The sequence below is a fragment of the Ranitomeya variabilis genome, chromosome 1 (genome assembly GCF_051348905.1).
Source record: "Ranitomeya variabilis isolate aRanVar5 chromosome 1, aRanVar5.hap1, whole genome shotgun sequence".
Lineage (NCBI taxonomy): Eukaryota > Metazoa > Chordata > Amphibia > Anura > Dendrobatidae > Ranitomeya > Ranitomeya variabilis.
The window spans coordinates 1,108,868,995-1,108,891,620 of record NC_135232.1 but is presented as its reverse complement, the minus strand read 5'-3'; the positions used below and the strand labels follow the sequence as shown (position 1 = coordinate 1,108,891,620).

Below are 22,626 nucleotides of genomic sequence, written 5' to 3'. Positions count from 1 at the left end.
TGACAGAAACCTGAAAAAGTTTTCAGAAAATGGCGACACCCAAATATTTAATATAAAATAAATAAAAATAAAAAGCCTATATTACTTTGGTATTGCCGTCAGTTTTTGCCCTGAATATTGTTAAAACAAAACTAAAACAAAAACCCGCAGGAAGAAGAGGACCAGGCAAGCGAGCCCCAGAAGCACCAGACGTGTGTTTTTTTTTTTTTTTTTCATTATTTTGCTGCTAATCTACAGGTAATCCTCATCGAAATCTACAATTACCGTATTTGTGTTTTGTTGTAGATTTTAATTTCCCCTTTGAATCTGTGACAATAATCTGCACTACAGGTCAATTTGTGCTCCGGAAATTTACAAATAAAAAATGGATGGGATTTTTTAAAAACTACTACTATATTTTGCTGCTTAGTTTTATTTTTTTTTTTCACTTCCCAAATCCGAAGATAAAATCTGCAGCATTGTTGCTTTATATCTCAGTAGCGTAAATCTTCCGCATAGCGGTCATATTAGAGGAACTGCCTGCCTGACTGTATTAGAGGTGCTGCCTGTATGGACCGTGCAGCTCGGTGTTTTTTATCACTAGTGATGAGCGACCGCGTGCTGGGATAAAGTGTTATCTGAGCATGCTCAGGTGCTAACCAAGTGTCTTCGACTTGCCAACCTGGTGCCGGAGGTGGCGCACGTGCAGATTGAGATCTAAATCTGCGCATGCGCCAACACCATTTTCCTGAAGCCCCACCGCAAGGCCAGTATGCGTACCGGGAACTCCGCTCCTGCCTCACACCGCAGTGACACCCCCTTCCCACAACTCGGAGCCCGCAGCATCGCCGTCTTCCTGCAGCAGCGACCCTGCTCCTGCCTCCTGTGACATCGGTCCGCTGTCTCCGACCCCTGGTAATAAACATTCGGGCTAAAAGATGCACCTCCATTTTCCTTCCAAATTTTGGGGAAAAAAAGTGCGTCTTAGAGTCTGAAAAATACAGTATGACAAAAGTTGCTCACGAGGTGGGTTTTCCTGGACTTAAAAGGATTATGTCAGCAGGTTTTTACTATGTAATCTGATAGCAGCATGAAGTAGTGGCTGAGGCTCTGAGTCCAGCTATGTGTCACTTACTGGGCTACTTGCTGTCAGTTTTTTACAATCATTGTTTTAGTTCTGAATGCTGAGCTCTGTATAACCTCCAATGTACAGTGTGCACAGAAAGCTGCCAATCACTGGTGGGGGCTGGGTTATACAGAACAGGAAGGCTGCATGGCACGAGACATCTAGTCCTGTAGTGATAATCTGCTGCTGAGAAGACTGATTTTTATTGAAACAGCATCACACAGCCCAGTAAGGGGCACATATTTGGAATCAGGGTCTCTCTCCCTACATTATGCTTCTTTCAGAATACTTAGCAAAATCCTGCGGACAGATTCCCTTTAAGCCCTACGTACACATGAGGTGAAAGTCATCTGGACCTGCCTTCCATCTGATGGATGGTTGAAATTTCAACAGTTGATCCTTTTTGTTTTAAGGGGAGATACGTCTTTCTTTTTTTTTCTCCCTCAGTTGAAAACACATAAAAGTTTGGCCGGTGGTGGATGGAGTGTATGATGGAGTTCAGAGATAGTGGTCTGACGAACGATAATTTCTTGTGTATGGCCACCTAAGGCAAAAGATGGCTGTCGGCTAATATCTCCGCTAATATCTCATTCAACAAAGATCTATAGAGTTCAGAGATGGTCGTCTGACTAATAAATGGCTAACAGTAATTTCATGTGTATGGCCACCTAACAGCAAAGATGGCTCTCAGCTAATATCTCATTCAGCAAAGATCTATGGAGTTCAGAGATAGTGGTCTGACGAACGATCATTTCATGTGGATGGCCACCTAAGGCAAAAGATGGCTGTCAGCTAATATCTCATTCAACAAAGGTCTATCATCGGAGATGGAGATAATCCGCTGCCGGACTGTCCTGACGCCTACTAATCGTAGATGAGTTTGAGAATCACACCGACAACAGGTTTTAAAATCTGCTTTGAGATTTCCCATCTTCTAGACGTATCTTCTTTTTGTCTTGAGAGCTTTACAAATACAAGAGTTCCAGTCGCTGTCCTCGTGGGCCATAAGTGCCAAAGAAATGGTTGGACAAAATGAAGATGAATCGCATTCACAAAATGTTGGCCACACACGTGGAGGAATGTCATTCTATTACTGGCTATTTGTGAATGACACCACTCAGTTTTGCCTATTTTGGGACTTAATTACTTTCCAAATGAACTTTTCCTAACCTGCTATTCCTTCATTTTTAACACCCGCACGCTTTATGGCCCGACCCTTCCAGTGCCGGGTGCTGGACTGAAGACTACTTATTAGTCACATGTCTTTGTACTATGGGCAAGAGCGAATGATTGACCCATTTTTCTTTTATTGACTGAAAAAAGTAACTTTTTACTTTTCCATTAGAGAAACTAACGAATTTTGGATGACTTGTCACCAACTTTAACCGGTCGCCATATGGAAGGACTGGATTTCTAGGAGCCATGTTTATTGTTGACGTTTCTAACCATTGACACATCAGTTATCTCACATATATAAAAGCTGTTTGTAGTCGATTAGGGAAAATAATACTGGTAAAAATTAAAAGCAAGGAAATAGAAGACGAGGGTCCTATGTAATTAATAAGAGGAATTCCTTGTATTCCTGGGGGAAACAAGTCACTTTTTTATTTTATCATTTGGTAGTGGATCTGGGACAGTGTGTGAAATGTTAAGATGTTGTGTTCTTCCATTCACAGAAAGACTTTGCCCAGTTAAGCCCCAAGCTTTTGGTAATTCCTTGGGTGCGCCTTAGGGCGCATTCAGACTTCGGTTTTCCCGTGTGAGTGCTAACCGTGCTTTTCACGCATAGTTCTCATACCTATGACCGTCTATGGGGCTGTTCACGTGTGACGCGTCCTACTTTTTCATTGGAAAGTAAATATCAGAGACCTGTCCGATAGTTGGATCAATGTCGATAGTTCAAGTCTATAATGCCGTGAAAAAAATTGGACTTCACGTGGACGTCAATTTCACTGACTGTCGGAAAGGAAAAGGTGGAGAAACTGTCTTGTTTTTTCTCTCCACTTGTGAAAAAACTGATGATACTTGGACCACATTCTGATCAATCTCTGATCAAAGTGTGATCCCAAGAAACCATGCGTGTCTCGTACGCGGAAGAAGCGGACATGTGAATGCAAATCGGTCTGAATGAGCCTTTAGGACTAATACACGTCTGTGCAAATCAGTCCAAGCATGGAGCACAATGCATGGACTGACCATGGCTCTCCTGACCGGAGCATGACCACTTCATATGAGGACCGGGAGAGCCACAGCCAGTCTATGCATTGTGGTCTCTGCTCGGACTCAGGAGTCCTCAAAGGGGTTGTCCAATCCAAATCAATAAATGACTGCAGACTTAAGAATCCCCCCCCACTGTGCGCTGCGGAGATTCACCGGTTTCAGATCCGGGACCGGAGGGTATGTGTGAGTTAAACATACGCCTCGGCCTCTAGATGGCCAAGCCCACTGGCCGGCCGCATCACTAGACTGGGCACTTCTTTGGCTCGATACAAGCTGCCAGTAGGCAAACATTGACCGAACGCACCATTTTTGGAAGGATTGACGTGTGGGGGTTGTCCCATAAGGGGCTCTGTCAGCACAGAATGATTGCTCAAACTAAGTCCCGCCACTCGGTGCCAATCATTTATATACATCTCCCCACCTACTTGTTTCCTCTCTCTCCGCTCCTCCTCTTCTTTGATTGACAGCTGTGGCTTCATAGAGATAAGGAAGGGTGGAGATAGATGGAAGGTGTATATTAATGATTGACCCCACCGTGAAGGACCAAGCGCCTATACTTTGTTGCAACAGTCATCCTGTGCTGACAGTCCCGTTAATTGTGGATGACAGGTGGGAGAAAGGATCAGGCATGTTGTATTTCAACATGCCTGATCTTTATCATGTAAGATAAGCCAGAGAGCAGTCTTCTTTCTCTCTTCCCATGCTCTGCTGAGCAGCCATGTGTATGAGGAATCAGGTGTGGTCGATCTTTAGCCGAGAGATCTTCCACGTGGCCTCTCTCATATACACAGCCACAACACATGCTGGGATTGCCTGTTTATTAGGTGTATGAGGATCCCGATGGCGTCTCCCTGGCTGCGTCTATACTCCAAAAAATAGCGCTCCATCTGCTTGACCATACACCATTCCTCCTCAGATCCTCCCAATCTCCATGGGTCCTGGTGTTACTCTTATCTATGTTAATGCAGTTCTCTGAATCTTAGGTGGTGTCCGTTACCGTTTGTCATAGGCTGTGAACAGCGTAGATATCTGGGGGTCTCCAGTGACTCTGCCTGGTGGGATGGGTCTCCTAGATGCAGAATGAGTAGATTGCACAGGACTTGTCTATGTGATAACTATGATAACACGGATCTCGTCTCTTTCAGGGCGTTCTCCTGGTCTACGACATCACCAACTATCAGAGCTTCGAGAACCTGGAGGATTGGTTTTCGATGGTAAAGAAAGTAAACGAAGAATCAGAAACCCAACCGTTTGTTGCACTTGTAGGCAATAAGAGTAAGTCCAATGTAGAGACTCGGATTTGTGTATTTCCAAGTTGTCAACTACAGAACAAATTAACGTCACTCTTCTTTTTTTTATTATTATTATTTATTTAATCCAGCCCACAATACCATTAGACTTAAAGGATATGGCCCTCTTTTGGAGTCAATTATTTATTTTATATATTTTTAATAAATATATAGTTTGATTTTATTGAAAATTATGCACCTTTTGCCTACACTGTAGTGTCTGTGTTGCGTTGTTTATTGCTGGTTACAGAAGGAGTTAACCGAGATTCCATTGGTGAGCTCGTTCTTACAGAGAGTTTGTGGTTATAAATGAACCAAGATGATCTCCCAAGGAGGAAGGTAAGGTTTAAGACGTTCAGCTCAACTAACGTGGTCATAAATCAGCGATGGGCTCAGAAGAGCAAAGATAAGAGTGATAAACTACTATCAGAGCAAGCTTACTGACAGATTCTCTGTTAACTCCTTCTGCTGCCATAGACCGTGCAACACATACGGCTATAGGAGGCAAATGGTGTCAAATTGTTAATTAAACCAAAAGTAAAATATATGTATGCATTTGAAAGGATTGTCCACAGGATACGTGATCACTTACTGACTGCTGGGACACGCAACGATTGGCACATCAGGGATTTTTATGCCACACTATGCACTTATTCCATTAAGAATGGAGCTGCAGTACACATGCCCAATTGCCAGCCCATTCATTCTCTCTGGGGCTCCCAAAGAAAACCAAGTATAACACTCAGCAGCTGCATAGGAAATGAATGGAGCGGCGGTAGAGGAGGTGCATTGCTGATCTATTCTTAAGGGGACATAAGTGACCCTCACCGATCAACAGGTTCTCACCTATCCTGTGGATGGTAAGAAATTAAGGTGAACAAGGCTCAGCTGATTTTTTTTTTTTTTTTTTTTTTTAGTGGGGGTATCAGCCACCAGACCACCAGTGATCAAAACTTCTGACTAGTTGCTATGTCAAAAGTGTTGTTGCTTTTTTTTTTTTTTTTTATGAAGGGTATGCTTTTAAATGTGGCTTCTGATATTGTAAGACAAATTGACAAATAAAAGAGGCTGTAGCTTCTTCACTACAGTATTTGGCCCAATGGTGCCCATATGATACATGTGGCAGTGCCACAACAGTCTTATTGGAGAAGACACAATGTTGCATTAATCGGATGGCCGGATATTAATCGTCTTCCATATTTCTGTGGTCTGTGGTGACTTTCACAGAACAGTCTAGTATTGCGCCCATCATTGCTCGGTTGTTAGTGCTGGCGCCTTGCCGTGCTGGCGTCTTGCCATGCTGGCGTCTTGCCGTGCTGGCGTCTTGCTGTGCTGGTTTCTTGCTGTGCTGGCGTCTTGCCATGCTGGCGTCTTGCCATGCTGGCGTCTTGCCGTGCTGGCGTCTTGCTGTGCTGGTTTCTTGCTGTGCTGGCGTCTTGCCGTGCTGGCGTCTTGCCGTGCTGGCGTCTTGCCGTGCTGGTGTCTTGCCGTGCTGGTTTCTTGCCGTGCTGGTGTCTTGCCGTGCTGGTGTCTTGCTGTGCTGGTGTCTTGCTGTGCTGGTTTCTTGCTGTGCTGGTTTCTTGCTGTGCTGGTGTCTTGCCGTGCTGGTTTCTTGCCGTGCTGGCGTCTTGCCGTGCTGGTGTCTTGCTGTGCTGGTTTCTTGCTGTGCTGGTTTCTTGCTGTGCTGGTGTCTTGCCGTGCTGGTTTCTTGCCGTGCTGGTGTCTTGCCGTGCTGGTGTCTTGCCGTGCTGGTGTCTTGCCGTGCTGGTGTCTTGCCGTGCTGGTGTCTTGCCGTGCTGGTGTCTTGCCGTGCTGGCGTCTTGCCGTGCTGGCGTCTTGCCGTGCTGGCGTCTTGCCGTGCTGGCGTCTTGCCGTGCTGGCGTCTTGCCGTGCTGGTGTCTTGCCGTGCTGGTGTCTTGCCGTGCTGGTGTCTTGCCGTGCTGGCGTCTTGCTGTGCTGGTTTCTTGCCGTGCTGGTTTCTTGCCGTGCTGGTTTCTTGCCGTGCTGGTGTCTTGCCGTGCTGGCGTCTTGCCGTGCTGGCGTCTTGCCGTGCTGGTGTCTTGCCGTGCTGGTGTCTTGCTGTGCTGGTTTCTTGCTGTGCTGGTTTCTTGCTGTGCTGGTTTCTTGCTGTGCTGGTGTCTTGCCGTGCTGGTGTCTTGCCGTGCTGGTGTCTTGCCGTGCTGGTTTCTTGCCGTGCTGGCGTCTTGCCGTGCTGGTGTCTTGCCGTGCTGGCGTCTTGCCGTGCTGGCGTCTTGCCGTGCTGGTGTCTTGCCGTGCTGGTGTCTTGCCGTGCTGGCGTCTTGCCGTGCTGGTGTCTTGCCGTGCTGGTGTCTTCGTGCTGGGGTCCAGGATTCTATTCTAACCAATATGAATTGATATATTTTGTGGCTTTCCTTGGCTTATTCTGACACGCTCCCCTACCATAAAAAAACAATGAGGGTAATTTGATTCCTATAAAATTGACTCTACTATATTCCCCATACACGTTAGATGGCTGTCAGCCGAACGACGCTGCTGGCAATCTTTCAGCTGACTGCCACCTCAACCGTCTTTTTCATACGCGGGATTATTCACTCGACCTGAGAGAGCCTCCGACAGACATGTTTTTTTGTTTTATCTCCAGGAGAACAATGCGATCATCAGTCCAAAATCGGACATGCGTGATCGACACCTCTCCCGACCATCTGTTGGCCGGCGCCCCCATACACTGTCGACAAGTTAAGCCGTTATTAGTCTAATGTGTTTTGGGGATGAAAAGTGAGAAAAGTTCATCACTAACGTTGGCTGTTATAGTACCGTCTGATTTCAGCATCCCCCATCTACGACAAACCACATTACGGTGAACTGGATGCATTGACCCCCATTCCAGTAACTATGGAGGTACCGCAGTCAGACCCCCACTGAGCTGACGCTCCTCACCTTGCGGCACTTTCTACATCCTACGTGTTACAAATCTGCGTTCCTTGAGCTTATATTCATGTTCTTAAGTAACCCTGCCTGTCTCGCCTGTTCACTCTCTGAGATGCCTCCACAAGTGTCATGCCGACATTCCCAGCACAGATATTCTAAACAGATACTAACCCAGGATGTATGGGGGCTGCACTTCCATTGATTTATAGCCCCCCGTGTCTCGGGGCCAGTGGTTATCTCCAACCTCTAGCCAGGTTAGGAATTATCAGGCACCAGGGTACCACGGATGGATGAATGATTTCACCTTGAAGATATTAACCAGACCTGTTCCCCGGGTCTCTAATATGGACTAATAAGTCAGATTTTTAAACAGTCCTCTTGACAGACGGGGGCAAGGAGAGGAGAGTGTCAACCCTAATTAAGAATGTTGACGGGATGTACTCTACAACCTTGATTGATCTTCTCAGTATGGATTTCTCCCTGCAAAAAGCCATGGTCTTACACCATGAAGTTTAAAGGTTACGCGCTAATGTACTTTGTAACTGGAGTTCTCAGCTTTCAGCCATGATCTATGAGGAGGACACTTCTCTTGGAGACCAACTTGTGAATAGTTGGCTTAGCTTAATGCTCGGGACACAGTTTGTTTCTAATAACTGTATACAGCTCTGGCAAAAATTAAGAGACCACTGCAAAATGTTCAGTTTGTCTGATTTTTCTCTTTATAGGTATATTTTTGAGTAAAATGTAAATTGTTCTTTTATTCTATAAACTTCTGACAACATGTCTCCAAATTTCCAAGCAATAAATTTTGTTTTTGTTTTTTTCTGAAAAGGAGACATGGTCAAAATTAAAAAAAAAAAAAAAAAGTGCTTTCAGACCTCAAATAATGCAAAGAAAACAAGTTGATAATCATTTAGGAACAACAATACTAATGTTTTAACTCGGGAAGAGTTCAGAAATCAATATTTTCTGGAATAACCATGATTTTTTAATCCCAGCTTTCATGCGTCTTGGCATGCTTTCCACCAGTCTTTCACACTGCTTTTTGCCAGGGGTTTTCAATGGGGTTCAGGTCTGGAGATTGAGCTGGCCATGACAGGGATTTGATGTGGTGGTCCTTCATCCACACCTTGATTGACCTAGCTGTGTGACATGGCACATTGTCCAACTGAAAAATCCAGTCCTCAGAGTTGGAGAACATTGCCTGAGCAGAAGGAATCAACTGTTTTTCCAGGATAACCTTGTATGCGGCTTGATTCGTACGTTCTTCGCAAAGATTAACCTGCCCAGTTCCAGCCTTGCTGAAGCATCCCCAGATCATCACCGATCCTGCACCAAATTTCACAGTGGGTGCAAGACATTGTGGCTTGTACGCCTCTCCAGGTCTCCGTCTAACCATCAGGTGTTGGGCAAAGCTGAAAATTAGACTCATCAGAGAAGATTACCTTACTCCAGTCTTCTATGGTCCAATCCTTATGGTCTTTGGCAAACGTCAGCCTGGCTCTTTTTTTTTTGCTTCTCATTGATGAAATGCTTTTTTCTAGCTTTCCATGACTTGAGTCCTGCCTCTAGGAGCCTGTTACGAACTGTTCTTGCACTTCACCCCAGCTGCCATTTGCCATTCCTTTTGTAGGTCACTTGATGCCATCCTGCGGTTGCTGAGTGACATTTGAATAACATGACGGCCATCCCGGTCAGTGGAGAGTTGTTTTCGCCCTCTGCCGGTTTGTAGCTTTGTTGTCCCCAATGTCTGCTGCTTGACCTTGTTGTAATGGACTGCCATCTTCAAAATTTTAAGGATGGAGGCAACATGACACTCAATGCGTCCCTCTGCTAGTAAATCCAGAATTGAGCCCTTCTTTTCCTCACTCAAGACTTTTCTTTTCAACTCCTTTGGCATGGTTAATAGTTATTTTTTCATTTCTATTATTTTTGGGATATTACTTGCACTTGTTTGGCCATCCAGCTTGTCCTATTGCAAGAGGATTGTGAACACCACAGCAGTGTTTTTATACTTTCCTTTGTTAAATAAGATTTGGTTCAGATGATCACCTAATCAGAAGCACATTAAGTAGAATGAAGTGTACTGTGGTTGGAATCCAACTGACACTGGTATGGAATGGCTGTCAGACATGTAGAGAAGCTGATTTTTATAAAGCTATGCAGTGGGCTCTTAATTTTTGCCAGAGCTGTATAAATATATATATATTTTTTTCAGGCAGAGGTGGAAATGAATTTGAATGCTTTTAAAGATAGGTGTTAATGGGTTTGGTTTTATTGTTATTAAGATACAAAATGTAAAATGAATGAAAAACAGAGAGATCTGATTCCTATCAATGTTTGATGTGACCGCCCTTTGCCTTTTAAAACAGGTCTTGTCATTAAGGCACACTTGCATCGGGACTTTGCGGGATTGTAATAATACAAAGTGCTCGGCACTAAAATTTATCAGAAGAAATGGTTTTATTGTGATCCAATCCAACAAAAATTGTAACGTTTCGACCCTAAAGTAGGGGTCTCTTTCAAACTCAGATTGCAGAGGGATATGCTTCAGATGGCTGTGCGCTAAGGCTACTTTCACACTAGCGTTTTTTTGCATAGGTCGCAATGCGTCGTTTTTGCGAAAAAACGCATCCTGCAAAGTCGTCTGCAGGATGCGTTTTTTTCCCCATAGACTAATATTAGCGACGCATTGCGACGTATTGACACACGTTGCAACCGTCGTGCGACGGTTGCGTCGTGTTGTGGCGGACCGCCGGCAGCAAAAAACGTTACATGTAACGTTTTTTGGTGCCAACGGTCCGCCATTTCCGACCGCGCATGTGCGGCCGGAACTCCGCCCCCACCTCCCCGCACCTCACAATGGGGCAGCGGATGCATGGAAAAACAGCATCCGCTGCCCCCGTTGGGCGGCGCTTGCACAGTATGCGTCGGGCCGGCGCAGCGCGATGGCCCCTTACCGACGCTAGTGTGAAAGTAGCCTTACAACCACATGCAGTGTATGCTTTCACAGCTCTGCGATCTGAAGCATAACCCTCTGGAATCCGAGTTTGAAAAAGACCCCTACTTTAGGGTCGAAACATTACAATTTTTGTTGGACTGCATCACAATAAAAGCATGTCTTCTGATGTATTTGAGTGCCGAGAACTTTACATTATTACTTATACGGAGTGGAACTCGTACTCGAGCACCCTGTCTAGAGTGCTGTTTATCCAAATTTAATTTCTTTGCAGGATTGAAGTCGGGTGTTTGAGTAACCATTCGTCATGAGCGAACATGCTCGGATAAGGTATTATCCGAGGATACTTGTGTGCTACAGAGTGTCTTCAGTGTACTCGTAGAATAAGTTTGAGTCCCCGTGACTGCATCTCTCATGGCTGTTCGACCCCTGCTTGTTAGGTAATCCCTGCATGTGTTGTGGCTGTCAAACAGCCGTGGGACATGCACATGCAATGACTCGAACATATTATTCAAGTACGCTGAAGAAACTCGGTTGGCACACGAGCATGCTTGGATAATGCCTTATCCGACCACGTTCGCTCATTACTAGTGACTAGGGTTGAGCGAAACGGGTCGTTCATTTTCATAAGTCGCCGACTTTTGGCAAAGTCGGCGTCTCATGAAACCCGATCCGATCCCAGTGTGGGTCGGCCACGTGGAACGCGAACTTGGCGCCAAAGTCGCGTTTCGAATGACGCTTTCCCCGCCATTTTTTTGAGCCAATTAATTGTGGGCAGCGTGATGACATAGGTTCCGGCTCCTGCGGCATCATAGTGCTATGTTACGTTTTCGGACGTAGTAAGAGAGAGAGAGAGAGAGAGAGAGAGAGAGAGAGAGAGAGAGAGAGAGAGAGAGAGAGAGAGAATGAATTAATTAAAAAAAAAAAAAAAAAAATTTCATTGACATACATTGGGTTTCGTGTTCCGGGTCCGGAACACGACTTTACAGTAGAATCGGCCGATTCCATACGATCCGACATCCGAGAAGGTCGGGTTTCACAAAACCCACCTCGATCCTAAAAAAGCTAAGGTCGCTCAACCCTACTAGTGACCAATTATACCAAACAGGTGATAATGATCATTCTCATATGTCCGCTGAAACATTAACCAAAACAGAAATGACTATGTAAAAGGCTTAAAACTTGGTGAGGAACAGCCCAACTCTGCTACAAATGAGAGGCTGTGGAAGACCGTTTCATGTCACAGGTCATTCACCATGACCCAGCTTCTATTGCTTTTCTCGTTGTTTGTTGGCTTGGCTGCCCAAAACAGATAGCCCACTTTTCCATATGCAGTTTAGCAGACAGGAGAACAAGAGCAGAGAGGCAAAACCCCGCTCCCACTTCCTGTAATCCCTCTTGATGTCTTCTGCTGGAGATGGATTACACTTGACAACAGGCCAGGACAGAGAATGCTGTAATCTCTCTCGGTGTCTCTGCTGCTGGAGATGGATTACACTTGACAACAGGCCAGGACAGAAAATGCTGTAATCTCTCTTGGTGTCTCTGCTGCTGGAGATGGATTGCACTTGACAACAGGCAAGGACAGAAAATGCTGTAATCTCTCTTGGTGTCTCTGCTGCTGGAGATGGATTGCACTTGACAACAGGCAAGGACAGAAAATGCTGTAATCTCTCTTGGTGTCTCTGCTGCTGGAGATAGATTGCACTTGACAACAGGCGAGGACAGAAAATTGCATAAGAATGGAGACACCCATTGGCCGCACTTTGGGGTGATTATTCAGAGATAGGACGCCTTAATTAATAAAGTGACTTCTAAATTGTCTGATTCACACCTCTATCGGATGAGATCAGATTCCAGGCACCATTTAACATGTATAAGTATATACTGGATCCTAATGGTTACCAGAAGTGTTAGAAGTGTGGTAGAGCTTTGTCTTGGGTGTGACTTTCAGTAAATTGGCTTCTAGAATGAATTAGTACGGTTTGCACTGAGAAGTGCACAGAATGGTTTTCATAAGTAAATGCAGGATGTTCTGAAAGCGTCTCCTTCCTGTTAGAGGTGGCAGGAGAGTGTTAATTTGAGCGCTGGCATCCAGCACAATTTATGGACCTAACAAAACACTGCATTATGTGTTTCATTTTATACTCCGTGTAAACATTCATTTTCAGAACCTGCTTAAGAAATGTTGGTGGGTCCATTCATAAGCTCAGAGCTTGGGAAACACTCGGGTATTGAGCTGAATAATGTAACTGGAAAGTTGTTATTCTTACATTAAGCTAATCCCGAGAATCCATTAAGGCTCTGTTTATCAAGATACTCGCCGCTGTGGGTACGTTCCTCGTACCTCCCTTCTAAAATTATTGCGTTCCAAATAGGATGATCTCATAGGCTTCTGATTCAGTGTAAACTGCGGCCATGAAGCCACAACCTCAGAGGGTATTCTTGCTTTCGAGTATTTTACCTTCCTAGGTTAATGCAAATAGCATAAAGGATGAAGAGGAATTATTAATTTCCTAAAATAAATGACATACAAGCTGCGCTGTGACAGCAATTGGGAAACATTTTCTTTTTGGGGTCAACTTTTTCTGGCGTTGGTCTACTCGCTAAGAGACCAAGAAGGAGTTTGAAGATGGTAATCAAGCACCCAATGAACTTAGGTGAATTTTGAGGTCCACTACATCTAGGAGACCACTCTGCCCAGGTTTCAATTTGCAGTATTCGCCATGCATCTATTGTTCCGTGTGTATGGAGCGAGCTTCGGAGTCTACTCTATAAAGTGCTGGTCTTAAACAGCCGGCACTCGAGTCGAACTGATGCGATCAGAGCTGGACATTCCAGCAGGTTGTCAGTGTTAATTGGGACAATGCCATTTAAAGGGAATCTGTCAACAATTTTTTGCTATCTCATTTGACAGCAGCATGATGTAGGCAAAGAGAAGCTGAGTTCAACGATGTATCACTTTGTTTACTGGGTGCAGCCGTTCTCGCAGAATCTGAGCTTTTAGATTTAGGCTGCTTTCACACTAGCGTCGGTACGGGCCCGTCGCAGTGCGTCGGGCCGACGTACCGACGCATGCTGTGAAATAAATGCCCGACGTGGGCATTGTAAGGTCCGGGGAGGAGGGGCGTAGTTTCGGCTGTGCATGCGCGGTCGAAAATGGCGGACGCTACGCGCAAAAAAAGTTACATGTAACTTTTTTGTGGCGGCGGTCTGCCAAAACGCGACGCAACCGTCACGTGTGGCGATACGTCACAATGCGTCGGTAATGTTAGTCTATGGAGGAAAAACGCATCCTGCAGCCAACTTTGCAGGATGCGGTTTTTCTCCTGAACGACGCATTGCGACGTATTGCAAACGACGCTAGTGTGAAAGTAGCCTTAGCAATAAGTAGAACTGAGAAAGTAAACCCCACCCACACCAGGCTCTGTGTATATACAAGACTGGGAGGTGCCTGTCACAGGAGGGGGCAGGTCTGAATAGGAAATGCACCCTGCTGTGTCCCATAAATGATAAGCTCCTGGTGCTAAAACAATCATTGTAAGCAAACAGAACCTCGGAGCTTGATAAGGGAGGCATCGCTGAAATCTGTGTTTTAATCCCTATATAGGATGCCGTCTTCAGCTTACATAGCAAAAACCTGCTGATAGATCCCCTTTAAGAGACGGGAATTGTTGTCCCTTTCCCCTTAACATGATTGTGTGCTGCTAATGTAGCAGCTGTGGAGCTTTCTTGATCGTTCCTGTATCCGCCATCATTGTGCAACTATGAATAGAAGATAACTTTACAATAAACTGCAATATTATAGTGATTATAAGATTGCAGGATTAAGTCCTGTAATGGAACTACTGTAGTTAAAAAAAATGAATATTTAAAAAAAAAATAAAAAAAAATATATATATATATATATATATATATATATATATATATATATATATATATATATATATATATATATGTATATGTGTGTGTGTGTATGTATGTATGTGTGTATATATATATATATATATATATATATATATATATATATATATATATATATATATATATATATATATATATATATTCCGTGTCGCACCTCCTTTTCCCAGCTTGTAGTCTTCCATGCCCAGCCCCAACGCGCGTTTCACCCAAGGTTCATCAGGGAGTGTGTGTATTAATCTGTGCTTTCTCTGCAGCCATGGTAATGAATGTGCTACTCTCTAGGATTATTATTTGGAGGTTCTTGATGATAGCACTTCAGGAGACTAGAAAAGGGAGGTTCCTAAGACTCCGTACCATGGCCAGTGCCGGTCTGTGGTCTTATTTTACACCAACTCCCAAGACAAGGAGACGTAATGTAACCTTCTTTTTTCCATCCAGTACTTGAGGGGATTGGGTCAAAAAATGGTCTCCACCACCATCTTTTTTGCTAAGACCTGCACACATGGATAGCAGGAACTGGAACAATAAGGGAAGCGATCATCTGAAATTGACCTATTATTTAAATCAGGTTTTTGTGTTTTTTAATTTTTATATCACAATCTTTATTTTTTTTAAAATCTAGATAAAAAAATTGTAATTTTCTTCCTGGCTGCTGGAGCTTTTTTTTTTTTTTGTCTTCTACTTCCTGACGTTTCAAGAAGTGTTTTCAATGGCTCCTTATTGTCGCCACAGATAGCGGTGTAGTAATTGGTAACCCCTCTGTACACAACTGATAACACAGGATCCACCAATCATAACAGGCGATGCCACAGATGACCCTGCGCCCTCTCTACTTACCACAATTACTTTGCTCACTAACATTACATACTTCCATACAAACGATAGGGTCGGGATCTGACCATTGCAGTTAATGTACATGTGTTGTTTCCTGAAACAACAGAAATTTCGAATAAAAACTCGGCCGCAGTGGCCAGTTTGAAAATGTCAAGTTATCTAATTTTTAACATGGTGGGAAAAAACATTGACAAAAATGTAAAAAAAACCAAAAACATTTAACCCACAAAATTAACAATAAATAATTTTCTGATGATGGCTTTCCTTTAAGGTCAAATCTGTGCTGTGTATGCCACCACATGCTGGGATAGGAGGGCATGGCGGACATTCCTCACCTGCCTTTCTATATTTTGTAGCTAGGATCTAGTTAGGTACCGCAAAACGTATCCTTTTGTCTTCTCCAAACATTACACAACTTTTGAAGAGGGGGCTTTCTATAAAAGGGTTGGCAAAGTCCTAAAAAAAAAAATATATTTGAAACATGCAAAGTTCTAAAGATTATTAATATACTGTGATTTTTATTTCTGCCACTTTTCTAAGATCTGCTGCTTTTCTTCCCCTTTACAGCCCCCTATTAAAAATGTCCGTTGTTTCACGATTGTCCGATTGTCATGTCATGCCCATTGGAGGACTGAGGTCGTCACCTTAGAAATAACATGGCCGCCGCCTTGTTTCACTGAGAGAAACTTGCCCTAGAATGTTCGACACAAGAAGCGGCTCCTTCGCTGGACCTGGAGATGTTTATGGTGTTGTTAAAGGGAACCTGTCAGCAGTATTGTGCACAGTAACCTACAGACACTGTCAGGTCGGCGCCATTATACTGATTACAATGATACCAGGTGATGAAATCCGTCTTGTGGTTTTTGTGTAATCCTTATTATCAGTTTTGAGTTAATGATCCTTTCGTGCCCCGTGGCGGCCTGTGGGAGGTCTTCATGTGGTGCTCTGATTAGGTATTCATAATGCAGCCTGCTGACAGGTCTCTGATCCCTCACTGACCTGCCCCCTAGTTTACATATTGAATAATATATATGTATAATCTCTATCTATCTTGGGGAAAAAATCGAAACCCTTCTACTTGCACCAGATTTTTTTAGGGGCTTCATAGCAAAAGGGATGAATACATTTACAGATGGCAATTTTTAGTTATCGTATATACTCGTGTATAAGTTGACCTGCGTATAAGCCGAGGCACCTAATTTTGCCATGAAAAACTGGGAAAACGTATTGACTCGAGTATAATCCGGGTATGCGTTGTCCCCTCATCCCTGTCCTTGTATGCATGGCTCCTTATTCCCTATCCTTGTATGAATGGCTCCTTATTCCCATCCTTGTATGCGTTGTCCCCTCATCCCTGTCCTTGTATGCATGGCTCCTTATTCCCTATCCTTGTATGAATGGCTCCTTATTCCCATCCTTGTATGAATGGCTCCTTATTCCCATCCTTGTATGCGTTGTCCCCTCATCCCTGTCCTTGTATGCATGGCTTCCCATCCCTGTCCTTGTATGCATGGCTCCTTATTCCCTATCCTTGTATGAATGGCTCCTTATTCCCATCCTTGTATGCGTTGTCCCCTCATCCCTGTCCTTGTATGCATGGCTCCTTATTCCCTATCCTTGTATGAATGGCTCCTTATTCCCATCCTTGTATGCATGGCTCTCCATTCCTGTCCTTGTATGCATGGCTCCCCATCCCTGTCCTTGTATGCATGGCTTCCCATCCCTGTCCTTGTATGCATGGCTCCCCATCCCTGTCCTTGTATGCATGGCTTCCCATCCCTGTCCTTGTATGCATGGCTCCCCATCCCTGTGTGCATGGTTCCTATAAAAAACAAAAAAAAACAAAACCCTACTTACCTTCCCTGCGTGCCCTCGCTGCATCTCGTTCCGTTCCAGCAGCTCTTCCGGCCGAGTGATCACGTGTCCTGGCTCATTAAGGTAATGAATATTTACTCTACTCCTATGGGAGTGAAGAGAGGTTACTATTCATTACCTTAATGAGCGGGAGACACATGATCACTCGGCCGGAAGAGCTGCTGGCATCGGAACGAGATGCAGCCAGGGCACGCAAGGAAGGTAAGTACGAGAAATGAATATTCACTGCCAGCGCTCCGCCGCTTTCCCTACCCCCACCATCTTTCTGGGACCATGACTCGTGTATATGCCGAGGGGGGCGTTTTCAGCACAAAAAATGTGCTGAAAAATTTGGCTTATACATGAGGATATACAGTATTTGATCCCATAAATTTAATTTTCTCACTTCACCAACTTAAGACTATTTAGTGCTGATGCCTCACACACAAATCGAAATATAACAATATTTAAAACACAGGTTGTAATGTAAAAAAAAAAATAGGTAAAAGGCCAAGGGGTGTGAATACTTCTGCAATCCACAAGGGATTCCAACAAATCTTCACATCCTAATGATTTATAATTGGGTCGTACAAAAACTCTGAATCCCCAAATGGAAGGAAAACTGTCTTTATTACCAGTTACTTTCTGCGTAGACGAGACCATAGCGTTGTGATTATATGGTTATTCGGGACCATTTTTCATATATAAATATGGCATTCGGCCATTGTTACTTGTCATTTGGCAAATTTAAGTATCTGGCAATTTTATTAACTCAAAAGTTGGATCTTTCTTTCCATAATAGTGCAGCGGTCCTGTCCAAAAGACGCCGGTCTTGTGCTGCTTCAAAGCCCTAGTCCTCAGTGAAGCCACAACTGGTGGTCACGTTTTGACGTCAGATTGAAATTTATTTGGACTTCTTGTGCCAGACTCCTGTATCAGACTTCCCACTCCTCATGTGCCCCTTCACTTGGCAAAGCCTTCTTCTGGCTTACCATCCTCAATAAATCACAGGAAGTTCTGAAGTCCTCCGGATGCCTGCAGCTAAGTTTCATTATTAATGTATGGGAGAACAAGGAGCCTCTTAAATAGGAGACATGGAAGCCCAACATGAAGAAGTTAAAAGACAAACTTGTTTCTTGAACTTGGGTGAGTAATCAAAAGACATAAAATGTATTGAAAGGAATCTTTCTGTAGGTTTTGCTATGTAATCTGAGAGCAGCATAATGTAGGGGCTGGGACCCTGATTCCAGCAATATGTCACTTTCAGCAGCTTGCTGTAGTTTCAATACAATCAGTGTTTTATCAGCAGGATATTATCACTGCAGGACTAGGTGTCAGCTAGTCTATGTAACCCCACCCTCACCTGTGAATAGTCGCTTGCTGACAGTGTACAGAGCAGCCAATCAGTGGTGTGGGCGGAGTTCTACAGGGCTTTACATTCTGAGTACCGCTACAGCAGAAAATACAGGGATTGTATCAAAATTACTTACCAAGCATTACATTAAGTGATCCATCACTGGAATCAGGGTCTCTGTGATTACATAGCAAACACCTGCTGAGATTTCCTTTTAGAACGGTTCCCATAATATACTGCTGTTCTTAAAGGAGTTAAATCATAATATAACTCCTTTGGTACAGGGCCATTTTTTAATTCGTTTCCTGTTTTTTCAAGAGCCATATTTTTTATTTTTTATTTTTTGTCCTAGTTCTGAGGCCTTGTTTTTTGCAAGACAAGTTGTAGTTTTGATTGACAAAATACACTACCAAAAAAGCGACGTAAAATGCGGAGTCAAGTTGTGAGACAGGGTAGTAAGGAGGTTGGAGGTCAGATACCAAGAGAGCTCGTAGTACAGAGGAGTAAGTCAAAGGCGTGGTCAGGAATTAGTCCGGGGTCAAATGCCAGAAAGGTACGTCTAAATCAGGGAGTACAACAAACACATAGTCAAAGGTCAAATCCGGGGTCAGATACATGAAGTCAGAGCGCGTCAAAAGCAGAAGGGATAATCCACGAGAATTGTCACAACAGATCCAAGGTCATAAACAAGACCAGAAGTCAGACACAGAGCAAGCCCACACCTTGCTACTGCAGAGCTACAACTGACAACCTGTTGCTCACAGCAAACCAGCTAAATACCTAGCAAATAATTTAAGGACGGAAGGTACATGGGGAAACCTCTGCAGACTAGACCAGATTGAGCAGCAGGGCTGTCAATCAAAATGCTGAGCGCCCAGCATGCCCCAGGATCAGATTGGTCGACTGGACTGTCACTCACAAAACCGACAGTCCAGCACACTGCAGATTCCATAGGGCGGCTGAGCTGTCACTCAGAGTCCCTAAGCCACTGTCGGTTATGAAGCACTGACATTCTTTGCTTTAATGGATTCATTTAATGTTATATTTTCACTGATTGGACTTTTAGGGTATGTTTCCACGTTCAGGAAACGCTGCGTTTTTGACGCTGCGTTTTTCCGCAGCGTCAAAAACGCAGCGTCCAGATGTTACAGCATAGTGGAGGGGATTTCATGAAATCCAGACTCCACTATGCGTTAAAAAACGCATGCGTTTTTGCCGCGAAAACGCATGCGTGGTGCATTTTTTCGAAACGCAGCATGTTGCTACTATGAGCAAAACACGCAGGTACACCGCAGGTGACCTGCCAGTGACCTCAGGTGCAGTTTTGGTCAGGATTTTACCTGCATAAAATCCTGACCAAAGCCGGAAGCAAAACTGAACGTGGAAACATACCCTAATGCATATTTTTATAATTTTATTTTTCCCATTTTATTTCCCTATTAAGCCCAGTCACTGCCTCGGCTTCACAGGAGGACCAAGATGGCCATAACCGTAACATATTTGTAATTGACAGTACCATCTAAGTGATCAAACCGCAGTCCCTTCGCTGCTATTAGCAACAGGTTCTGGCTGCGTTGCACAGCCATCACTTGTCTTGTATGGAGCAGGCTCTGCTGAGAACTCTTCATTCACCCGAACCCTAAGGGTGATGATGTACATTAAAAAAAAAAAAAAAAAATCAGTTTGAAAATGGCAAATAACATGAAAGAAAAGGATTACATACACATTACATATGCGCTGATGCTGCAGCACAGGTGACGGCCCCTGCAGAAGGGGAATTTTTTCAAGGTATTTATATTATTCATTATGTAAACTAGGGGGCAGATCAGTGACCTGATTAAACAACAACCACAAGACGGATTTCATCACCAGGTATCATTGTAATCAGTATAACGGTACCGACCTGACACTGTCTGTAGGTTACCAAGCACAATCCTGCTGACAAGTTCCCTTTATACACAAAAAAAGTCCCCAAATTTTAGACTTTTCCTTTCTCCAGCTTTTTGTCAAAACCATCTGAATTCCCTACAAAACATATTTTTCCTCCATCGATAATGAAGGACTATGGGAAGACTTGTCGCATCGGGGGTTAATGTGCGTGCCGGCGGCCAGGTTATGCCTTAATGATGCTTCGTAAACTGTTGCCTTTTTCTTCTCCCCCATCTCAATGTGCTTCTGTTTTTGCTTTAGGTAGAAATGTTGTTTCTGGCCGCGTCTTTCATATTCAGGTCTTCTTGCAACAAATGGAAAGGCCTAATTGTGCCTGGGGGAATAGTTAATCTACAGTGGACATATGGTGGACAAAAGTTGAGTCTAGTAAACGAAATAAAATTATAAACAGAAAACGTGTGAATGTCTGGAGCGTCAGATAGCAGAGCGGGCAGATATTGTAGGTTTAACCCGCCGCTGCCCGGATTGACCAGCCCGGTTTTATTGGCCGCGTCGGCGCTTTTAACACATTCGGGATTTGAGTTCAGCGCAACATTTAATTAAAGTGACCGGTATCTGTTTCCTGTCTGGGCGCAGCTCCCCAGGCCCCATTCATAGCGAACGGCATAATTCCGAAAATGTGGCTTCTCCCCAGTGTGACATCAGAATTTGATGGCTAATCCTTGAGAGGCTGGCGATCTTATATATCTGAGAGTATGAAACATTCTGTTTATAGCAGTGAATAAAAAATTAACTATGGGTAACTTTCCGGCTTCCTGGATATAGTCATTACTTGTGGTTGCTCTACTCCAGCAAAAGGTTAAGTATTAATGGAAAATGTTCACAGCCTTTTTACTCCGAGAAAACATGTTACTTGTAAGTTTTCGTTTGATTTTTTTTTTTACTTTTACAGTCGCATTGAATGTCTTCATTCATTTAGCCATCCATAAAGCAAATATTGTTGCACATGCAGTGGATAATGTGTCTTTTTAGGGCTACTTGTGTGGCATGTCACAGATCATTAACTGCGAGTAACCACCTGACTTGAGGGAAGTCTGGACGCATCCTTATAGTGAAATACCCTTTTACTTCTTTACCTCTGCAACACTTTGACCAGAAAGGAAAGAATGAAGTGAACTTCTAACACCTCTTCTTATCTCACTAAGCACCTTATGAGAGGCGAGACTCTGCAGGGGAAGGGGCGAGACTCTGCAGGGGAAGGGGCGAGACTCTGCAGGGGAAGGGGCGAGACTCTGCAGGGGAAGGGGCGAGACTTGTTATGACCCCAATGGCAGAGGGTCTCAGGAATAATGCTAAGTCTGTAAATACAGAAAACCAGGTCATAGGGCAGTGGTAACTGGGCTGACCATATAACTAATCCTAGCACCACAAATACCAGCAGCCGGGGAACGTTCCTACGTTGATCCTAGACGTCTCGCGCCAGCCGGAGAGCTAACTACCCCTAGAAGGGAAAAGAAAGACCTTTCTTGCCTCCAGAGGAAATACCCCAAAAAGTTGGATAGAAGCCCCCCACAAATAATAACGGTGAGGTAAGAGGAAAAGACAAACATAAGAATGAGCTAGGTATTTAGCAAAGAGAGGCCCACTAGCTAATAGCAGAATATAGAAAGATAACTTATATGGTCAGCAAAAAATCCTATCAAAAATATCCACACTGGAAATTCAAGAACCCCCGAACCGTCTAACGGTCCGGGGGGAGAACACCAGCCCCCTAGAGCTTCCAGCAAGGTCAGGAATCACATTTAGTACAAGCTGGACAAAAATGATAGCAAACAAATAAACCAAATAACAAAGAAGCAAGACTTAGCTTAATTTAGCACGAACCAGGACCAGCAAACAGGAGCAAACAGAATGTGTCTGATAACACCGATGCCAGGCACTGGACTAAGGTTCCAGGAGGTTTATATAGCAACACCCCTGAAGTAACGACCCAGCTGGGTGCAAACAGAGGGAAGGAAATCCCAGAGTCATATCACTAGTAACCACTAGAGGGAGCCAAAAAAGTCTAATTCACAACAGTACCCCCCCCTTAAGGAGGGGTCACCGAACCCACACCAAGACCACCAGGGCGATCAGGATGAGCAGCGTGAAAGGCACGAACTAAATCAGCCGCATGCACATCAGAGGCAACCACCCAGGAATTATCCTCCTGACCATAACCCTTCCACTTGACCAAATACTGAAGCCTCCGCCTGGAGAGACGAGAATCCAAGATCTTCTCCACCAC

The 22,626-nt window shown here is 44.2% G+C and overlaps 1 protein-coding gene across 3 annotated transcripts in view; it reads left to right on the top strand.

The window, feature by feature from the left end:
- Positions 1-22,626, top strand: part of RAB28 (RAB28, member RAS oncogene family) — a 138,382-nt gene that overhangs the window by 40,306 nt on the left and 75,450 nt on the right. For all 3 annotated transcript variants that reach the window (XM_077280160.1, XM_077280159.1, XM_077280161.1), the window contains exon 4: positions 4,471-4,600. In XM_077280160.1, the coding sequence (XP_077136275.1) occupies positions 4,471-4,600 (130 nt within the window). The remainder of the gene's footprint in view (positions 1-4,470; positions 4,601-22,626) is intronic.